The sequence below is a fragment of the Nansenia antarctica genome (genome assembly GCF_963989245.1).
Source record: "Nansenia antarctica genome assembly, chromosome: 18".
In the NCBI taxonomy this organism is placed as follows: Eukaryota; Metazoa; Chordata; class Actinopteri; order Argentiniformes; family Microstomatidae; genus Nansenia; species Nansenia antarctica.
In genome coordinates, this window is record NC_137691.1 from 14,520,279 (window position 1) to 14,540,077 (window position 19,799).

The following is a 19,799-nucleotide window of genomic DNA, read 5'->3' on the forward strand; positions in this document are numbered from 1 at the left end:
GGATTTATGCCATTTGCACCCACAAACCCGAGCAGCTGCAGCAAATAATCCAGCAAAGGAGTATCTCCAGACCAGAGCAGTTGAGTAAGAGCATCAACATATCCGGACCAGAGGAGAAGAGCAGAAGCATGTTCACGCCAGAGGAGTTGAGTAAGCTGTTGTATGTGGCGCTGAACGCAGGCTTACAGACGGCTCTCTACTGGCTTCCCGCTCTATTGCAGGCAGGACTGGAGCCCTCCCTTTTCCTGCAGCCCATCATGTAAGACACACACACACACACACACACACACACACACACATACACACACACACACACACACATACACACACACACACACACACAAACTCTTATAAGCTAATGTCAATATGTTTACACGAAATGCTCAGCTGAAACACTATCACGTTGACCACAGTCAAGTTATCGAGTGCTCAGATCAGCTGCTTTGTTTGTTTTCATATTGGGGAAAACACTCGACTGGTGTTTTTCACAGCCTTGATTCTTCCTGAAATGTTGAACATGGAAAGCATAGAAGCGTTTGCACTGTTGTCTTAGAACATAGTGTGTGCTTCACTGCCTTCACAAGTGTCTTAAAAGTTAAACCTTCACTGCCTTCACATGTGTCTCATTAAGCATCAGAATAAACTAATAATAATCTGCAAAGAGGTGTGGACTTGTATGGCACAGGTGGTGGTGCACTGAGGCTTCAAGCCCTGTTTAACTGTTCACCACCTCTATCCAATGTAGGCTACGTTTCCTGCTGATGCCTATTACCTTTACCACTGAGGAGGATGTAATGTTGATATGACAACTGTGCTTTCACTTTACTTTACTGCCTGGCTGCTATTGCAGAACTCAGGGAGACTCATTGGAAAACAGCGGCGCAAAGAAACTCGAGTGAAAAGGATGGGAGAGTCAGCAGTCAACAAGGACGACAGCACAGTCACAAGGACCGCTGAGGTAGGCCTAGAAACGTAGGCTCATAGTCATTTATATTGCTTACAGTCATTGATATTATCCATATTATAGGAGTCAATGATTACCTTTATCGGTATGGTTCCCCCCAGACACAGGTTAAACCTAGTGCTGGACTAAATCATCTTATCTTTCAATATAACTTTTTTAGTCTAGGATTAGGCTTATTCTGTGTCTGGGGAAACGGGCCTATAATCTATATGTCTAACACTTTTTAATCTCTTTTGTTCATCAAGTATGTCGGGTCCTTTCCCGTGGACGACTGCTGTTTGGACGATCAGATGCAGCAGCTGCACACACAGCTCAAGTCTCTCAAAGTAGGTGCAAGGAGGGGCGCTTAGGTGGCGTAGCGGGTTAAGCGTTGACCATGTAACCGCAGGGTCCCCGGTTCGATTCTGGCCGGGGACATATCCTGCATGTCATCCCTCCTCTCTCTCACCCATCCTTCCTGTCTAAATCTCTACTATATCTGTCAATAAAAATGAAAAATATGAGTGGGACTGCCCCACTCAGAAAAAAAAAAAAAAGTAGGCGCAAGGATACGGCAGATGAAACCGAGGCAGTGCGTTTAAAAAACACGAGGTTTCCTCTTCACTCAATTTCATGCGCCTGGGTTTGAGAGTGAAGTAGCAGCAGCATGGCTTTGCCTGTTCAGCTAGTACATTAAAACAAGTCCTGACTGCTCATGCCACTTACAGATGCTTAAAGGAAATTGGGCCCCCAGGCGTGAAGCGTAACGCCTCCCTTTCGCTGTTTGTCTTTTGCGAAAGTAGCAAACATGCAAGAGGAGGAGGTCTGTGTCCCTGAAGTTCTCCATCAAAGGGGTGAAAATGTATGATGAAGATGAGACGGTAAGAACGGAAACTTCCTAGTGAGTATAAAGTGCAAAGTACACGTGTCATTGTAGTTAGTATGAGGAACTGGTGTCTTCTTTCCAGGAACAAAGGTTGTGCACACATTCTGGTCCTGAGGGATCCTCAGGAAAACTTGGTTTAGCTTTTGTGTATCTGTGTTTTGTAGGGGGGGGGGGGGTTGTGTTGTTGTTGTATTATTGATGCTATTGTATATACAGCTATTGTTGATTGTCGACTTTATATCCTGTATATTTTTTATCCTGCTTATTCTTTTATTGATTTTGTTGTTTTATTGATTTTGTTGTTCATAGTTGCGCTTTGAGTTGCATTCATGTACGAAAGGCGCTATATAAATAAAGTTTGACTTACTTACGGTACTTATATACTGCTTATGCTATTATTGATTTTGTATTTCTGCTGCCATGCCAATGTCTAATGAACCTGAACCCAAGAATTGTACTCTTCGTACCCGTAGCATTGATGTAATAAAAGCGATTCTGATTCTGACATTTCCCAATGGGATAATAAAATGGACTCAACTCGTCCTTTTCCCTGTGGAGTAACAGTACCCTTTCATTGACTGATTGGTCCTGTACTCCGGTCCTGTTTCTCTCCCTTGTCTGCAGACCCTCCTCATGGCCCACGCCCTGCGCCGCGTCTCCCTGTCCACCGCCCGTCCGTCTGACGCCCAGTTCGCCTTCGTCTCCCACAACCCAGGCAGCCCTGACGCCCAGCTCTACTGCCACCTCTTCAAGGCTAGGCATGCCAGAGCGGTATGAACACACACACACACACACACACATACATACACACCCACCCACCCACACACACACACATGCCCGCACTCACCTGTGGATGGTCTGTAATGTATGGCTGTTCTGTGCCTCAGCCCCTTTGACTAATGTGTAACATGTCCAAAAGTACATTTTCAATTGTAGCTTCATTGTCTTGCAAGATGATTACCAATTCAATCTTTAGTCTTTACGCGTAATTTAACAGACGCTCTTATCCAGAGAAACAACTCAGTGGCCTTGCGGTTAGAGTGTCCGTCCTGAGATTGGGAGGTTTGAGTCACACCAAAGACTATAGAAATGGTACCCGATGCCTCCCTGCTTGGCACTTAGCATTAAGGGTTGGATTGGGGGTAGGACCCTGCAACATACCAGTGTCATGTCCAGGGGGTGTACTTCAAGCCGCCTCACGCTACAGAAACAGGAGATAGGTTCCTGCTCCGATGGGCCATTAGGCTCAAACCATCGGTTCTCAAGGCTACGTACTTTACTTTCCAGTGTGTCCAGAGTGACTTACAATAATTACATTTGTCCTAAAGTGACAGAATGTTACGATCACAATCACCGTGAGTAAGTCTTTCTTTAAGAATAAGTGCCACAAGCCGTCATGGTGCTAGAGAAAAGAAAGAAAACAAATGATTCTAAACTACACAGACATTAAAAATAAAAAGTGTGAAGGAAGGGGGGCAGTGCTGGTGTCAGTGCCAGTGTGTTGAAGTGTTGTACTGTAGCTTTAGCTGGTCTTAATTGTGTCTCTGTGGGTTGGGATCTCTCCTAGGCCCAGTTCCTGAACCTGTTGCTGTGCAGGTGTTTCCAGCTCTCCTACCTAGAGAAGCACCCAGAGGAGGCTCAGGAGGAGAGTGCTGGAGCCCTCCCCCGCCGCGCCCCCTCCCTCCTCAACCACGGCTTCCCTCTCAGCGTCAGCGCCCTCGTGTCCTTCAGAAGGGCCCCGACACAGGGCTTACTACCAGGGGAGAAGGTATGGACCCTGGACACCCACCTGACTTGGTATGGTCTTGGCAGTGTATTAACCGAGTGGTCACTGAGTTAGCCATTTAGCAGACGCTTTTAATCCTAAGAGATTTACAATTACAGATTACAGAGGACATTCCCCCTGGAGTAACTGAGGGCTAAGTGCCTTACTCAAGGGCACACTAGTGGTGGTGTTTTTCAGGCGGGATTTGAACTCACAACCTTTCCGATCACTAGTCTGACTCACTATCCACTACTAGACCACCACTACCCCTACTAGACCACCCTACCCTCTGAGTCACTGGCTGGATGTAATTGGATCCACTGGATGGCTCTCCACTATTGATTTGGTTGTTTGGAAATGATCACTCTGCGGCTGATTGGTGTATTTAGGGACAAAAGAATAAACCAGTACTGACCAACGTACTGCTGTGTCATTACAACTAGCTGATAGGCCTATCACAGAACAATAGGAGGTCGAGCCAGCGTCTAATGATCGCAAGGTCGACAAATCTGCGGTTCGAACCCCGGCTGGCCACATGTCGAGGTGTCCTTGGGCAAGACACTGAACCCCAAATTGCTCCCAATGAGCGGCGCCGGTGCCTTCCATGGTAGCTTGCCGCCATTTGGTGTGTGAATGTGTGTGTGTGAATGAGTGAGTGTGTGAACGAGAGGCCATTGTAAAGCACTTTGGAATAAGGCGCTATATAAGTGCAGTCCGTTTAAAAGTAGATCCACAACAACAGATGTTGTTGGCATGTTGTTAGATAGATTGTTGATTAGATATCTTTCTTTTACTCTAGGTCTTCCCCCCCCCGCCCCCCGAGCGGGAACCGAAGAGCGGCCAAGAGGAGGTCTTCACCCCCTCCTCCTCCTCCCCCTCCCTGGTGCGCAAGAAAGCCATCCGCAATAAATGCATCCGCTCCGGGGCGTATCGCTCCTTCACGTACACCCCCGTCAAGCAACGGCGTGTTCAGGATCAGCTGAGCTCCCCTTCTCCACCAGGTGGGCTAAGTGTGCACAGAGCACTCTCAAGAGTCAAACAGTTGATGAGGTAAAGCATAACCCTCTGTGTCGTGTGATGGGGGGAGGAGGGGGGGGGCGCCCCTCACTCACCGTCTGTCGTGGTGTTCAGTCTGTGTTATCCGTTCACCGTCGTTGTCGACGAGGTGATGGGCACTTATTTTGTCACAGTGGGGGTTCCGATATTGTGGTGATGTTGAAAGCTTTTCACCGTTACCATACAGTACCAGTCAAAAAGTTTGGACACTTTCATGTCCAAACTTTTGACTGGGTGCTGTAACCCGGTCACATGTTTAACGACACACGGTTTTGAGCATGAACATACTTTTGACTCTTTTATAAACTGTTTTTTATCACTCTTGTATATCCTTGTTCATCTCAACTCTTGTACATTTTATGCATTTGATCCACTGTGACTCTCCACTTGAGGTTGACTTCCACTTGGAGATCATCCAAAACAAACAATCCCTCTTGAAATATAATACCATCCCCCGAGGGACTTCTTTGGAATGTTGTGGTCTTCAAAATCCCAGAAAACTCGAATTCTAAGGAAATCTCCCTTGTGTGTGAAACAGCAAAGGGGCGGGACAAAACGCCGGTGCGGAGAACCCGGGCCCCGAGCCTGGCAGAGACGGAAGAAGCCCTGGCGCAGGCGGTGTGGTGCTGGGCTGGCATCGCCACGTGAGTGCCACCCTCTCTGGTGTTTACACTTACACTGCGTGACGTTAGAATTATAAGGTTCTATCTCCATTTTTGGTCAAAATTTAGTTTTTTTACATAATCTGATCCATTGGGTGTTTATTCATGCCTGTGTGGTGTTATTTTTTAAATGTTTGAGTTAGTAATTAATAAAACACAAAGGTTCCATCTCACAAAACATAATGGAATGTAAAAACTTTGACGCTCAATATCTCTGAACTGCCCTAAACGGAGATAGAAACGTATAATTCTAAGCTCACGACTGTACACTGAACCCAGACCACGGCTGTGTTTGGATCATCTAGAATCCTTCCTTTGCTCACAAGCAAAAGTCTAAAAGGTTGCATTTTTTTCTATACAATCCGAACACAGCCCAGGTCCTTTATGTTCTTGCTTGATGAGAACTCATTTGATTCACTTCATTGCTGAGCATAGTCTATATACAGTATACTGTATATAGCGCAAGGATCCTCACTCCTGGTCCTGGAGAGCTGCGGTACTGCAGGCATTTGTCCCAGCTCAGCGGTGGTTCTGAAGATCAGTTGATTAGTTAAATCTGGTGCGATGGATTTTCACTAGGCTGGGACAAAAACATTGACCCACCGCTCCCCACCTCTCCAGGACCGGGGGTTGAGTATCGCTGGTCTAGCTGCCACTAGACTTCAAGCCTTCGCCCTTGTCTTGTGTAGGGGGTGGCTGTGGTGCAGGAGGTAGAGCCGGCGTCTAATGATCGCAAGGTAGATCGGCTGACCACATGTTGAGGTGTCCTTAGGCAAGACATTGAACCCCAAATTGCTTCCAATGAGCGGGCCGGCACCTTGCATGGTAGCTTGCCGCCATGTGTGTGTGAATAGGTGAATGAGAGGCCATTGTAAAGCGCTTTGGAATAAGGCGCTATATACAGGGGTGCACATAACTGGTGCGCCAGTGCGCATGCGTCGCCAAAATGCATGCTGCGCGGCAGATCAGCGGCAGATCAGCGCTTTTGCGCACCAACAGCTGGGTCCAAGAAGCAAGCCCCACCAAGTAAGTAACTATTTGCCGTCCCCTCAGCCGAAGGCCCGACGACCACGGCGACTCCCCTCACGAAAACATTCGGAAAGTATCGTAACTCGTACTTTCATTCCGCGTATCGCGTATCGCACGGTTATCACGCCGACACGTGAAAATTCAGTCCCGAACGACTCGTCGCTAAAAGGAAAAACAACACCAAGGGACTTCACGTTTCTTTTCTCTGAAGCTTTCAAACGTTCAGACGTTTGTTTTACAGCTTCATTATCGCACCTCGACCCCTGACCCAGGGAATATGGTTGGGAATTCTATTAGAAGAAAGAAGAAAAAAAAGACTTTGTTGCACAATCAAAATAATGAGCTATTTAAAGTGATGGCCTACAACATCCTCTACCAATACCATGGTTGAAATTGAGGACAGTGATAACTTACAGCAGTCAAGAGAGCAGTGATGATGATTAAGCTTGTAGCATAAGTAAATGCTTAGGCTGTAACTTTTTGTTGAAAAGTTGATTTCAGTGTTTACAGAACAGAGCAGTGCTTAAAGAGATGTCAGTTGATTTCATTGTGTTTAAAGGAGTCTGACAGACTTTCATGCTTAAAGAGCAGTCATTTGATTTTGATTTGTTTATTTTGTTTTGCACACAATCATTTGTTCGTTCATCTTTATTTATGAATAAATGTCGTTTTGCTAATATACGTTATCCATGCATCCCTTTTTCATCCATCCTGTGGGACGGGTCGTGACTCGCGAGCTCGGGGAGCACCAAGCAGCATCCCTAGGTGCTCCTCTGAGCACTGGCCCCAAAAAGTTATGTGCACCCCTGGCTATATATATAAGTCAGTCCGTTTACCATTTTATCCTGACGTTGCAGTGACAGCAGCTCATCCCTGCTGGCCGAGGACGTCCTGGGCTCGTACCTCCTGTGTTCCCACCCTAAGAGACCCAGCTGTGGCTCCCTCATCATCCGCCTCCCGTCAGGCCTGGTCACCTACCTCGTCGACAACACAACCAGCGGCAAATACGTCCTGGAGGTGAAGACACAACGGGTTGCCTTTGTGGACACAAACGATGAAAACATGTCTCTTTCTCCCGTGACAACCATTTCAGTTTTCATTCACAACTGTGTGCTTCTTTCTAACTGAGCTTTTTTTGTTGTTGTGCTTTTCTGTGCATGATTTGGAATGTTTTCTTCTGTCCTAGAACTGCCACATGGAGTTCAGCAGCATCACGTCCCTGATCGAGCACTACACAGAGGCCAAGGCGGAGCTGGAGTGCAAGCTGAGCTGCGCCAGGGTGAACCACTGCTACGAGTGGGACGAGAACGCCAGCAAGGCGCAGCAGACTTCAGGCCGCAAAAGAAGCGCTAGAAAAGGTACCCAGAGGAAGCAGTGGGTTTGAACACCATCTCTCTCTGGTCAACGGAGTGATCGCAGTATCCTCCACCTCATGTGCCTTATATGTGACATTCTGTACAATTCTGTACAATACCTTCTTACTTTTTTTTTTTATTATTTATTCTTTTTTTTTTACTTTGCACTTACGAGACAAAAGTTTGGACACACTTCCCCATTCAGTTGAATGGGAAAGTGTGTCCAAACTTTTGACTGGTACTGTATATAGCTTGTTCATTCACGTGCCTTATTTTAGTGCACTTGGTTATTGTTTGGTGAGTATTTTATTAGATGGGAATATTAGTAGCACAAATCACTTGCTTGACTGTTGGGGTGGAAGAAGATGTTGGCACTTGTACATACGTGTACGATTGTTTTGTCATGTTTTGTCATGTGTCATGTATGTTTGAGATTCACACTGTCTCACCCTATGGGTTTTTAGACACACCTAAATTGCTTTTAAAAAGTAACGGTAAGGTAAAATATCTGTATTAATTCTTCAATACAGACTAGGTCTTTTTTTTAAGCTTCTTAAATTGAACTTTGTGGTTGAATTTGTCTGGGTGTCTTTTAAGATGTTCTCTGACATTGCCCCATGTTCTGCTGTAAATTGCATGTACAGTACATATATACAGTCTGCTATATACAGCAGATATGCTAGTCATTTAAAGATTGTACAATGACATATTCTATGTGAGAATGTGTTTTTGTATCATGTTTTTTCAAAGCTGATATGCAGATTTTAAACTTTGTCCTGATGTTTAATGTTGCAATGCATTGTCATTTCTAACTGGGCTATTACATAATATCATGCCTGAAGTTATTATTCTGAAGATTATAGATGTTTTTTTTATTATACCGTGTAACTATTTTGTACTGCATAAACAGCACAAACAACTTCTGATCCGAGTCTCTTGTTTACCTTGATCAATCAATTTGTTTGGTACAACAATTTGGGGTTCTTTTATTTATACAAGTGGCCATAATGAAACATGGATAGATTTTGGATAGATAAATAGCGTATATTATTATTAGTAGTAGTAATAATAATAACTTTGATTTCTATAGCGCCTTTCAAAAACCCAAGGATGCTTTACAATTCTAAAGGGGAATGGTCAGATAGACAAGCAAACCAGAAACAGTGACTAGGGGCCAAAGGCCTTGGTGAACAGGTGGGTTTTAAGGGCTGATTTGAAGGAGTCCAGGGTGGGGGCGTTGCGGATCACTATGGGGAGAGAGTTCCAGAGGGTAGGTGCAGCCACGCTGAAGGCTCTGTCCCCAAAGGTCCTTAGGTTGGTGCGGGGGGTGGACAGCAGGCCCATGTCTGCGGACCGCAGGTTCCGGGAAGGGGTATGTTGGGAGAGGAGGTCCGTTAGGTACTGGGGGGCGCAGGCGTGGAGGGATTTGTAGGTGAGGAGGAGGATTTTGTATGTGATGCGGGACTTGACCGGCAGCCAGTGAAGGTGAATGAGGGTAGTAGTAGTAAATCAAACTGACGGCTGAAGTTTATAGTTGCTAATTATATAAATAGTGGAGCGGCTTAGCACAAGAATTGTGCACTTTTTGAACAAAGCATGACATTTCTACCATAGTTAGTACATATTATAAGGTTTATTATTTTCAGATGTGGAGGGAAGTCAGATTTGACCCCAGAGGCCCGGGAGAGGTCAAATTCAAGATGGCCTAATGTTAAAACACGCTTAATTTTGGAACCAAACAGAGTAGAAAAACACTTAAGGTGTCATTTCCAAGTTAGGGATGCCCATTCATTTGGTGATACTTTTGAGATTGCCAGAATTCAAGAAATGCAATTAGGTCAAGGTAAACATTTACCGTAACCTTATGGTATGTACTAGCTATGGTAGAAATGTCATGCTTTCTTCAAAAAGTGCACAATTTCTCATAATATGACAGATTAGCCGCTGTACTATAAGCAACTTAGTACGCTGTGGGAGGAAGAGGACGGCAGGGGAGGAAGAGGATGGGAGGTAGAGGATGGCAGGGGAGGAAGAGGATGGGAGGTAGAGGACGGCAGGGGAGATAAGAGCACGTAGTGAGCTGATGTGTTTGCTCAACCTTGGTTTATCTTTGATAGCACAGCACGGGTAGTAGTAGTATTTATTTATCTACAAATGATGCCATCCGCCAAGTGTAGCTATTTATAGTTGGCGGATGGTTGTTAAGAGCTTGGATTCCAATTGACAACCTGTCTGATTTATGATCGCTCAAGCTTCTCTGGTCAATATGATATCTTGCTATTTAACTTGGCTAAACTAGCGAGTGATAAGCAAGGTTATTGGGAAGCAGATTTTTTCTTCTTAACCGGCTTCTATTACAAGCTCAAAAACTTGATTGTTTTGTTGTCTCGCGAGACTCAACACAATAAGGCTTGATTTTTGTATACATCTCATGGGATTTATCAAAATAAGCCTGGATTGATTTTTAGCGACGTTGATGGAATACCCCCCAGCTGTTGTTGTTGTTGTTGTTGTTGTTGTTGTTGACCCCCTGTCCCCTGTAGGAGTATGAGGAGAAGCTGGCCAGGCTGCAGGCAGATAACAACGCAGAGATGCAGTTAAATAACTCCAAGCCTTATGTTTGTAACTTCAAAATACAGTCATTACTCCTAGATGAAGTTCTGGCAATAGCCAATTGGCTGCAAAACAATTTAGCTTCAGTAGCTGAATGCAGTAACACGAATGGATGGAGTATTTTTCATCCACGTTGACTGATTGGTGACACATGACATCGATCTGGCATATCAGCTATGCAAAACAAAACATTTGATATGTTTTGCATACCAATCAGGAAGTGTATCTGGATGTATCTGGAAGGGCGTCTGCTTATCCAAATAATTGGAATGGATTTACCGCGATTCGGTTAAAAGGTAGCGGCGTTTGTCTATGAATGACGGCTGTGCTTTGTGCTTATCGTTTGGTCTGTGGATGTGTGTCGTATATTTCTGTAGTATGTATGATCTATGTATGAATATGTAGTATATTTTAAACACACACACATACACACACACACACTGATCATTAACAGATGGCCCCTGGACCAGCTATCAGAGACCTGGGGGTTGGGCAAAGACACACACACACGCTGGCCCCTCCCCTCTGAAAGGGAAGGGGGAGAGACAGAGGCAGAGCGCTCTCTTGCAGCCCAGGATCCACGGGGAACAGATGTAATGTATAAACCTGCCTGTAACTAATTAAATTGTCTTAAACGAACTGTTCTTTGATTCATAATCAATAAGAATACACGACAGAGAATGGCGAGCCAGCCAGGAGATAATTGTAACTTAATTTACAGTATTGTGCGGACTCTTCAATTCGACGAAGAAGGCAGATTTTCTGCAGAAATCTCTCTCTAGTCGATTGGTGTGTTTAAAATAGGCTGTAAATCTCAGATAAGTTATAGTCAAAAGAATCTGTGTAACGGTAATCTTGTTGGAATAGAAGCAAACTTTTCATAAATCTTTGATGGGTGGGTGGTGAGAGCCGGACTTGGAAGCCCGTTTTTTGTAAAATATAGTGTTTAATGGTAAGGTTTGTTTGTACGGTATTGGAATATCGTGTGTGTCTGTGTAAGATTCGGTGAGGTTGTGTTTATGTGTTGGAGTGTGGGTGGATTATGAAGTCTATTTTGTAAGATATGTGAAAGAGCATTATTGTAGCAGTGAAGAACATATGAGCAGAGCTGTGGACGCCATTACTCTTTGTCTGTGTGAGAGGACGCCGTTGTGTGGGCGGCCATTTGCAGTGTGTCGGAGAGTCTATTCTTAGACGCCATTTTTATGAGGGAAACGTGACGCCATTTGCAGTGTGTCAGAGAGTCCATTCTTAGACGCCATTTTTCTTTGTCCTTGGGGAAGGACACGCACAGAGGCCATCTTTGTGAGGGAAGCGTGAACGTAGAATATTTGAATGAGATAAATAGTGGTTTAACTGGATTGAAAGATATTGCTGTGTCGTGAAAAGTAGTTGTGTTAAAGAGATTGTTTTAAGCAGGCCCCAATACGGCCGTGGGCTTTCAAGAACAATAAAGCCCTTCCCTCTTTCTGCTTTGCAAAAAGCGCAGACACACAGTGGAACATTCCTTTAGAAGGGAACCTGAGTTTGATAGATCTCGGTACTCATCTCTTAAAGATAACGATAAAACCATACACATAGACTAGTATTGATAGAGAAAAGATAGAGATATGGTAAATTGATCTCGGGGTATTTTAAATAGTTTAGAGTTACGGTTAAAACATTCATAGCCTTGGCTAAGAGTTGGCGCATGCGCAATCGATGCGCGTTAGCCGGAGCACAGCTCCATCTGCTGGTCGAAATACGACAATACATTTTAAAACACTAAATCCTCAGGGAGATACAGCTGAGGTCGATGAAACAGTCCGATACATTAATAAATAGATGGTTAAATGATTGTTCTATATTAAATTACTTTAATTAATTTAATTAATTACTTATCAGTTGAATTAATTATTCAGATCATTCATTTTCTGTTTCCCAAAACAATTGATTGATTCCATAAGTTTTAAATCAATGTATATGATGATATAGTGAATAATTCTAACTAATCATTTATTCCTTTCAAATAACAAGTCGATTTCCTTACAGATTGTAATGAATAATTAATCATTTTATTCCTTTCAAATAACAAGTCGATTTCCTTACAGATTGTAATGAATAATTAATCATTTTATTCCTTCCCAATGACAAGTCGATTTCTTTACAGGTTGTGATTAATATTTGTAATTTACATCTTTTATTTTAGTTAGGTCATTTCCACAGTGTTTGATTAAGGAATAGCAGAATAGTACATATTTGATAGTTGAGCAGTAAAAGGGTTTTTGTGGATCGGTGAATACTTAGGTGTTGATCAGCCTTTGTGATTTAATAATTGTGTTGACCAGAACTGTAATTAGTATTGAATGAGTAATTAAGTGACACATTCATAAACAATTAGGAAACACATTTAAGTATAAAGTACTTACACAGCTATTAGATTTAAGTTAATACTGCACTGACATACACAAGAGGCAAGTCTGTTATTCTGAAGTTGCAGGGTTTTTGTGGGGATGGTCAATACAGTTATATTGGACTAGCATTTGTTTAGCAAACAAGACAAAATAAGGTGGGTTGTAAGAAGCGTACACCTTATCTAATATAGAATATTGTCAGCATATTGAACAAGTAGAATGGGGTCGAATTCCACGAAGCTGTTAAAAGATATTAGTGAACATCGTGGAATGTTGGCTACGTTATCCCCTATGGCTGTAGTGGAAAAAATGAATCCTCTTGTTAGGGAAATTAGCAAAATGTCTACGAAATGGAATAGCCGTTGGGCATACATTGAACAGCCGTGGCCGAAAGAGGGCAGCATTAATTTACAATTAATTGCAACATTGGAAATACTTATCAATGGGCACAAAGCACATCAAAGAGGAAAGATTAGATCAGAGAAACGCAAGTTAGAGTTAGCTATTTTAGATCTATTTAAGGTAGAGGGACAGAAAATAGCTCAGTGTCCTGCCCCCAGTCCCCCTCCATATGCTAAGGCACTGGAGGATCATTCCCAGAAGAAGAAGAAGGAGCCAAGGGGAAAAGGGGACGACAGGAGTGACGAGGAAGATGACAGCGAAGATGGCAGTGCAGACTCAAGTGATGACGACAATGCAGATGGAGGCTACAACTCGCAGGTCAGGAAGATGATAGCCACAGCCGAAAGGAAAGGTGGGAGAAGACGCCCGGAGAAAGAGGGAGATTGTCACCGAATGTCATCAAATACATTAAAGAACTGTCCAGTGCTGATTCGGGGTAACAAGATGGAATATCATCCGTGGCATCATACAGATTTGTCTGAAGTGATCGAGAAACTCCCAGTTCTTCAAGAGGGAGGACATTCGTGGACGCGACAGGTCGACGTGATACTGACAGGAACGCAGGTCGCGATGGGAGACCTGAAAAGACTCTTAGCTTTTATTGCAGGATTGGATACAATGCAGGAAATATTGATGAAGGCAGGACTTCATAGATATATCAATACATCAGTTTATGATCCAGAGCTCTTCGCAGCAAACAGAGGCAGGCTGTGGAAAGCAATCAGAGAGACCTACCCTACTCACATTCACCCAGACAATATCATTGTGAAGCCACTGGGGGGGGATGAGAATCCTAGGGGTTATGTTGCCCGTATGCACGCTCAATGGAGAAGTGTGACAGGGAAAGACGCTGAAGATAACCCCTTAGAAAAATCCATAATCAGGGAAAAAATACAAGAAGGGCTTCCTACCCCAGTTAAGGATAAGCTAGCAGAAGTGGTGGGGCTACGACACATGAACAAAGCTGTTTATATAGACCACGTATCTCATCAAGTTGAGTTATATCGAAAGAACATTCAGATACAGAAGGCACGAGACGAAGAATCCCTCAGAATATTGACTCATTTGCAATTGACTGAAAGCGAGAGGAACATAGAGGGAGTGCAGGCTTTAGCCCCACAGCAACAGCCACCTGGAGTGCAGACTGCTACTTACCAGTCCTACTCACAGGGGCCACAAGGGGGGTATCCTGCTACTTACCAGTCCTACCCACAGGGGCCACAAGGGGGGTATCCATACCCACAAGGGCCACCAGGGGTGCAAGCGGTTCCATACCAGATGTACACACAGCCTGGCCAAGGACCACCACCAGGGGGATGGACAGCAGCAGGGAAGGAGGTGCTAGAACTATGCCAATGCGACCAGAATGGACATCTAGCCTGTGCCTGCTGCAACAGGCCCCAGGGGGGCGCAGGGGGGAGCCAAGGAGGAGGATATTGGCCCCCTACTACACCTGCTCCAGGAGTGATGAACCCTTACGGAGGCCCAGCAGCTGGCCTATAGGGGTGCCCGGAAGATCCGAGTGGGAGGTGCCAGCTGGTGGTGACACAGAAGCCTGAAGGCGCCACGCACCTCCCTATGTCTAGAGAATATGTGAAGACAATCGGATTTGAGGGAATTAAACAGCTGATTCCTACAACTGAGCTTGTAGACTTAGAGTACAAGGGACAGAGAGCAACTCTGTCAACGCTTGTGTCAGAACACACGCCAACAGGGCTGCTAGGGAGAGATGCTCTATGCCAATTGAACTGTACAGTAAAATGCACACCTGACGGCTGTCAGGGGACGATGCCATCCGGTGCTCAGGTTCCATCGACAGCCAGAGTGATTAAGCATAGAACAGACCTACAAGCTTTGCCTTTAAAGGGAGCTGATATAGAATATTGGGTTGATGGGTCTTGTTACGGGGTAGGAGAAACTTTGTGCGCTGGGTATTCCTTAGTTAAAGCACAGAATTCAAAGTTTATTGTAGAACAGGCTGAGGCAGTTCCTCAGCCTTGCTCAGCCCAGTTGGCTGAATTGATTGCCCTCACAGAAGCATGCAACTTGGGAACCGGACGGAGAGTGACAGTGTACACCGACTCTGCCTATGCACATAATGTTTGTCATTTTAATGGAGCTGTATGGAGGGGGCGGGGTTTTAAGAGAACTGATGGTACGCCTATACAGCATCACGCACAGATCATGAAGCTGTTACAAGCCATGATGAAGCCAAAGGAATTAGCTATAGTGAAGTGTGCCACACACAGGTCTGACTCATCACATGTCACACAAGGTAACAGGGCTGCAGAGGATGCAGCCAAAGCCATTACAGGAGCAGACAAGGCAGGTAAAGGTCTTCTGGTCACACATGAAAAGCAATTACAGGGCATGGTCACACTTGAGGATTTATTGATGTTACAGAGTAGAGTAACTACGTTAGACAAGAGCGTTTGGCTAGCAAGGGGGGCAAGTCAGGATGACACAGGTCTATGGAGGAATCATGAGGGGTTGGTTGTAGCACCCTCAGATTTATTAGGCATGTTAATACAGGAAGCTCATGGATTAGCACATGTGGCTAGGGGGGAGGTAAGACGCAAGATCACCAAGAAATATGGGTTTTGGAGTCCATATTTGATGGAACAGATTGACCATGCTTTAGGTCAATGTGGGGTCTGTTGGAGAAACAACATCAGAGTGGGTACACCAGTGGTGTCTGGGCATATCCCTACCCCAATAGGGCCACGGGTGGTGGACAGGGGGGTGGATGTACAGAGTAGGCAGGATGTTGTGCCAACAGGTGCCAAGGTCCCCAGAGAACCTGAGAAGGAGGAGCTACGAGGAGATGCTGTGGTGTTGCCAAAGCCAGTGGCAATGCCAGTGTTACAGCCAGTGACATTACCGGCAGTGCCTGAAACCGAGGGGACAGCGGAAAGCTGTCCAGATGCCAATGAACCAGAAACCAACGAAGCAGAGAGTGTTGACAGTCTGGAGGTCCAGCCTGGGGGTGTCCAAAGCCTGGACACCTGTGCTACTGGGGATGCTGGCGAGTGCCTGCACCATGCTTCAGATGATGCTGAGGGCGACTCCCCAGACCTTGATCAGCGTGGGAGGGGACCAGGCGGCTACCTGAACCTCAATGACACTGACGGACGACGACCGGTTAGGAAAAGATTAAAGACTATGAATAGGGTAGTGAAGCAGCAGATCAAAGGGAACGACGGGAATGGACAGCAGATGATAGCATGGCTGGAAACGGTCTTAGGGGCATGGGAAACTTATTTTGCCAAGATAGGAGCACCTATTATAGCAGACATGATTTTTGACTTTCTTAGGAGGCAGGGCCTCATTGACTGTTTTTGGAAAATCAGTCACTCAGTCCACGTTAATGAACTTTTCAGAAGACTAGTCCTCACCTGAGGTGAAGATCTATGCATTAATGCATTCCCTTTGTCCTATGCTTACTGTTGGAGAATTATGTGTTATGATAACTGAATGTCATAATTTGTGTATTGTTTGTTTGTTTCTATATCGTGTGATTGAGGTCAGTTGAGAAGTGATGTGGTGGTTATACAAAGCTAGGAGAGAGGTTCTGTTCCTAGCGCAACGACAATGGAAAGCTCCTGACTATGGAAGTGTTATCAATCTGAGACAGCGGTAAAGGCTGTTCTCCAACTGGGTACAAGTGCTAGTAACCTCTGACCCCGACGCTTCAAGGACAAAGAAAACATCGGTCGTTGGAAGTTTCTGTATTGATTTGTGCATGATGAACTGTGTTTAGTTTAATTGTGATTGTTCTTTTCAAAATTCTTTTTATTATTGGTTGTTTTCTATTTTTTGTTTATGATATCTTTGGTTCCTAATACTGGTCCTGGGTTGGTCTGTGTTATTGTGCTTCTTGTGTTGTGTGTTGGTGTAGTTTTTCTGTCTGTTGTTGTTTATTTTTTAATTTTTAATTTTATTTGAAAAAAAAAAAAATTTTTTTTTTTTTTTTGGGGATGTTTTGTGGGGTTTTGTGTTTTTGTTTTTGTTTTATGGTAGTTTAGTTTCGGAACACCCTCTGGGTGGTCCGAGGGGGGATGTGTCGTATATTTCTGTAGTATGTATGATCTATGTATGAATATGTAGTATATTTTAAACACACACACATACACACACACACACTGATCATTAACAGATGGCCCCTGGACCAGCTATCAGAGACCTGGGGGTTGGGCAAAGACACACACACACGCTGGCCCCTCCCCTCTGAAAGGGAAGGGGGAGAGACAGAGGCAGAGCGCTCTCTTGCAGCCCAGGATCCACGGGGAACAGATGTAATGTATAAACCTGCCTGTAACTAATTAAATTGTCTTAAACGAACTGTTCTTTGATTCATAATCAATAAGAATACACGACATGTGTTTGATTGATTGATTGATTGATTGATTGAAAACTTTATTAGAAGATTTGCAGAAGTAGGTACATGAAAGTACATATTACATACAAGGTCAACTAAAAGGATAAAACACCCAAGAAAGCCACTGGCTTATTTCAATTGGGGTCCTTGATTCTCAATTCATCTGTCTGCCTATTTGATTTATTTTGTAGTCTTTAGCCTATTTGATCAAGTGCAAATTGTGCATTGAGGGATTGAAGGGATATCACGTCATATGAAGATCATGAGGGGCATTTCAGGGGTCTGATAAGTGATAAGGGATAGCACTTAGACGGCGTGGGCGGGGTGAGTGCGTATCACCCGAGAGCTAGCCTATAAATGAGTTCACATATGTAGGTATTATTTCTCTAAAGAATAGGGAATTACTCAGGGTCTTATATATTATGCGACTTCTTTACCGCTGGTAAACTCTGCTGACGTTAATGCTAGCCGGCTATTATTCATTAGGCTAACGATCAGTGTGAGCATGTTTATGACTATGACCTATCAGGACTATAGCTCTAACTCCTATAGCGTCAGTTAGTAACTATGGACGCAATGTTTAGGGCATTTCTGCTTTAATGGGATAGAGGCAGTAGATATTGACAGGAAAGATGGGTGAGAGAGAGCAGGGATGACAGGCTCGTTCTGTCCGCGGCTGGATTCGAACCGGCGACCTTGAGATGACATGGCTGACAACACAATAAAGTAGCTTTAAGAAGACAGTTCACGGTCAATAAATATAAAAACGTAGCTTCTCGGTGTATTCTGGCTTTATTGTTATGGATCAACGGTCCAGATCAAGGTTCTGACATACCTGTAGGTCGCACTCGAGTTCATAGTGCCGTCTCGTATCTGCGACCTTAAAATAGGCCAGAACCACTAGTGTCCTCGGACGTAACCACAAGACCACGGAGAAGCTAACAGAATTATGACGGCGGTTAGGATATTTAAACCTTTCGAACGTTTAAACCTTTCGAACGTTCAAACCTTTCGAACGTTCAACGGAGCGAGAGCAAGAAGTCCCGAACCAGCAGGGGGCAGTCTATCCCCACTGATACTGGTACCGTACTACCGCTTAAGACCTTGTTTGTCAAAATCTCCAGGAATTATCTACCAGTTCAAGAACACCCAAAGCCAATATCTGACCTATTATGGTTGTGTGTTTGTGTAAACAAATGGATAACAGATATTGCTCAAAGTCTACCAGTCAAACGTTTTGAGACTTCTTTATTTTTTATTATTTTCTACATTGTAGATTAATACTGAAGACATCAACACTATGAAAGAACACATATGGAATTGTGTAGTAAACAAAAAAGTGTTAAACAAACCAGAATATGTTTTATATTTTAGATTCTTCAAAGTAGCCACCTTTAGCTTTGATGACAGCTTTGCATTCTTTCAATCAGCTTGGTGTGTGTGTGTGTGTGTGTGTGTGTGTGTGTGTGTGTGTGTGTGTGTGTGTGTGTGTGTGTGTGTGTGTCTGTGTCTGTGTCTGTGTGTGTGTGTGTGTGTGTGTGTGTGTGTGTGTGTGTGTCAGTGGAAAAGGAAACTGTGAACACCGCCCAGCATTCTCTTCTCTAGAATATGTGGGGGAAAACCACTAAAAGAGGGTGAGAGGGTGGAAGGGAGAGAGGGTGGGAGGGTGAGGGTGGATGCCTACTCCTTTTCTCATTCCCCTAGACTCTCTGGTCGAGGGGGAGGCACAGGACTCCTCATCTCGCCTAAGTGGTCACATACGTGGTCCTTTCCCTGTCACACCTGTCCATATCCTCCTTTGAATTTCATGCTGTTTCTGTCTCCTCCTGTCCTCCATAATGGAATTACGACACTGCACAGGATGTCTCGGACGAGGTGTGTGCAGCGTCTTAAGCTGCGAGTGTCAAACCAAACCTATCGCTAGTGAGAAGGTCATCTTCATTCTGTGACATTAGGGGAGGAAACTAGATCTGACACCCGGACGTGACAGAGCAGTTTACCGTGCCACATTACTGCACTTGGTTATTGTTTGGTGAGTATGTTATTAGATGGGAATATTAGTAGCACAAATCACTTGCTTGACTGTTGGGGTGGAAGAAGATGTTGGCACTTGTACATACGTGTACGATTGTTTTGTCATGTTTTGTCATGTGTCATGTATGTTTGAGATTCACACTGTCTCACCCTATGGGTTTTTAGACACAGCTAAAATTGCTTTTAAAAAGTAACGGTAAGGTAAAATATCTGTATTAATTCTTCAATACAGACTAGGTCTTTTTTTTAAGCCTCTTAAATTGAACTTTGTGGTTGAATTTGT

At 44.3% G+C, this 19,799-nt stretch overlaps 1 protein-coding gene across 1 annotated transcript; it reads left to right on the forward strand.

Moving 5' to 3' along the window:
* Positions 1 to 904: 904 nt before the first annotated feature.
* On the forward strand, positions 905 to 7,725 carry LOC308172986 (SH2 domain-containing protein 5-like; the record flags this gene model as incomplete). The annotated part of the gene is made up of 9 exons (XM_080547948.1): positions 905 to 958; positions 1,210 to 1,290; positions 1,750 to 1,824; positions 2,454 to 2,600; positions 3,397 to 3,597; positions 4,394 to 4,595; positions 5,189 to 5,294; positions 7,199 to 7,358; positions 7,528 to 7,725. 9 exons carry the CDS (start codon positions 905 to 907, stop codon positions 7,723 to 7,725), a joined length of 1,224 nt encoding a protein of 407 aa, XP_080404074.1.
* Positions 7,726 to 19,799: the final 12,074 nt, after the last annotated feature.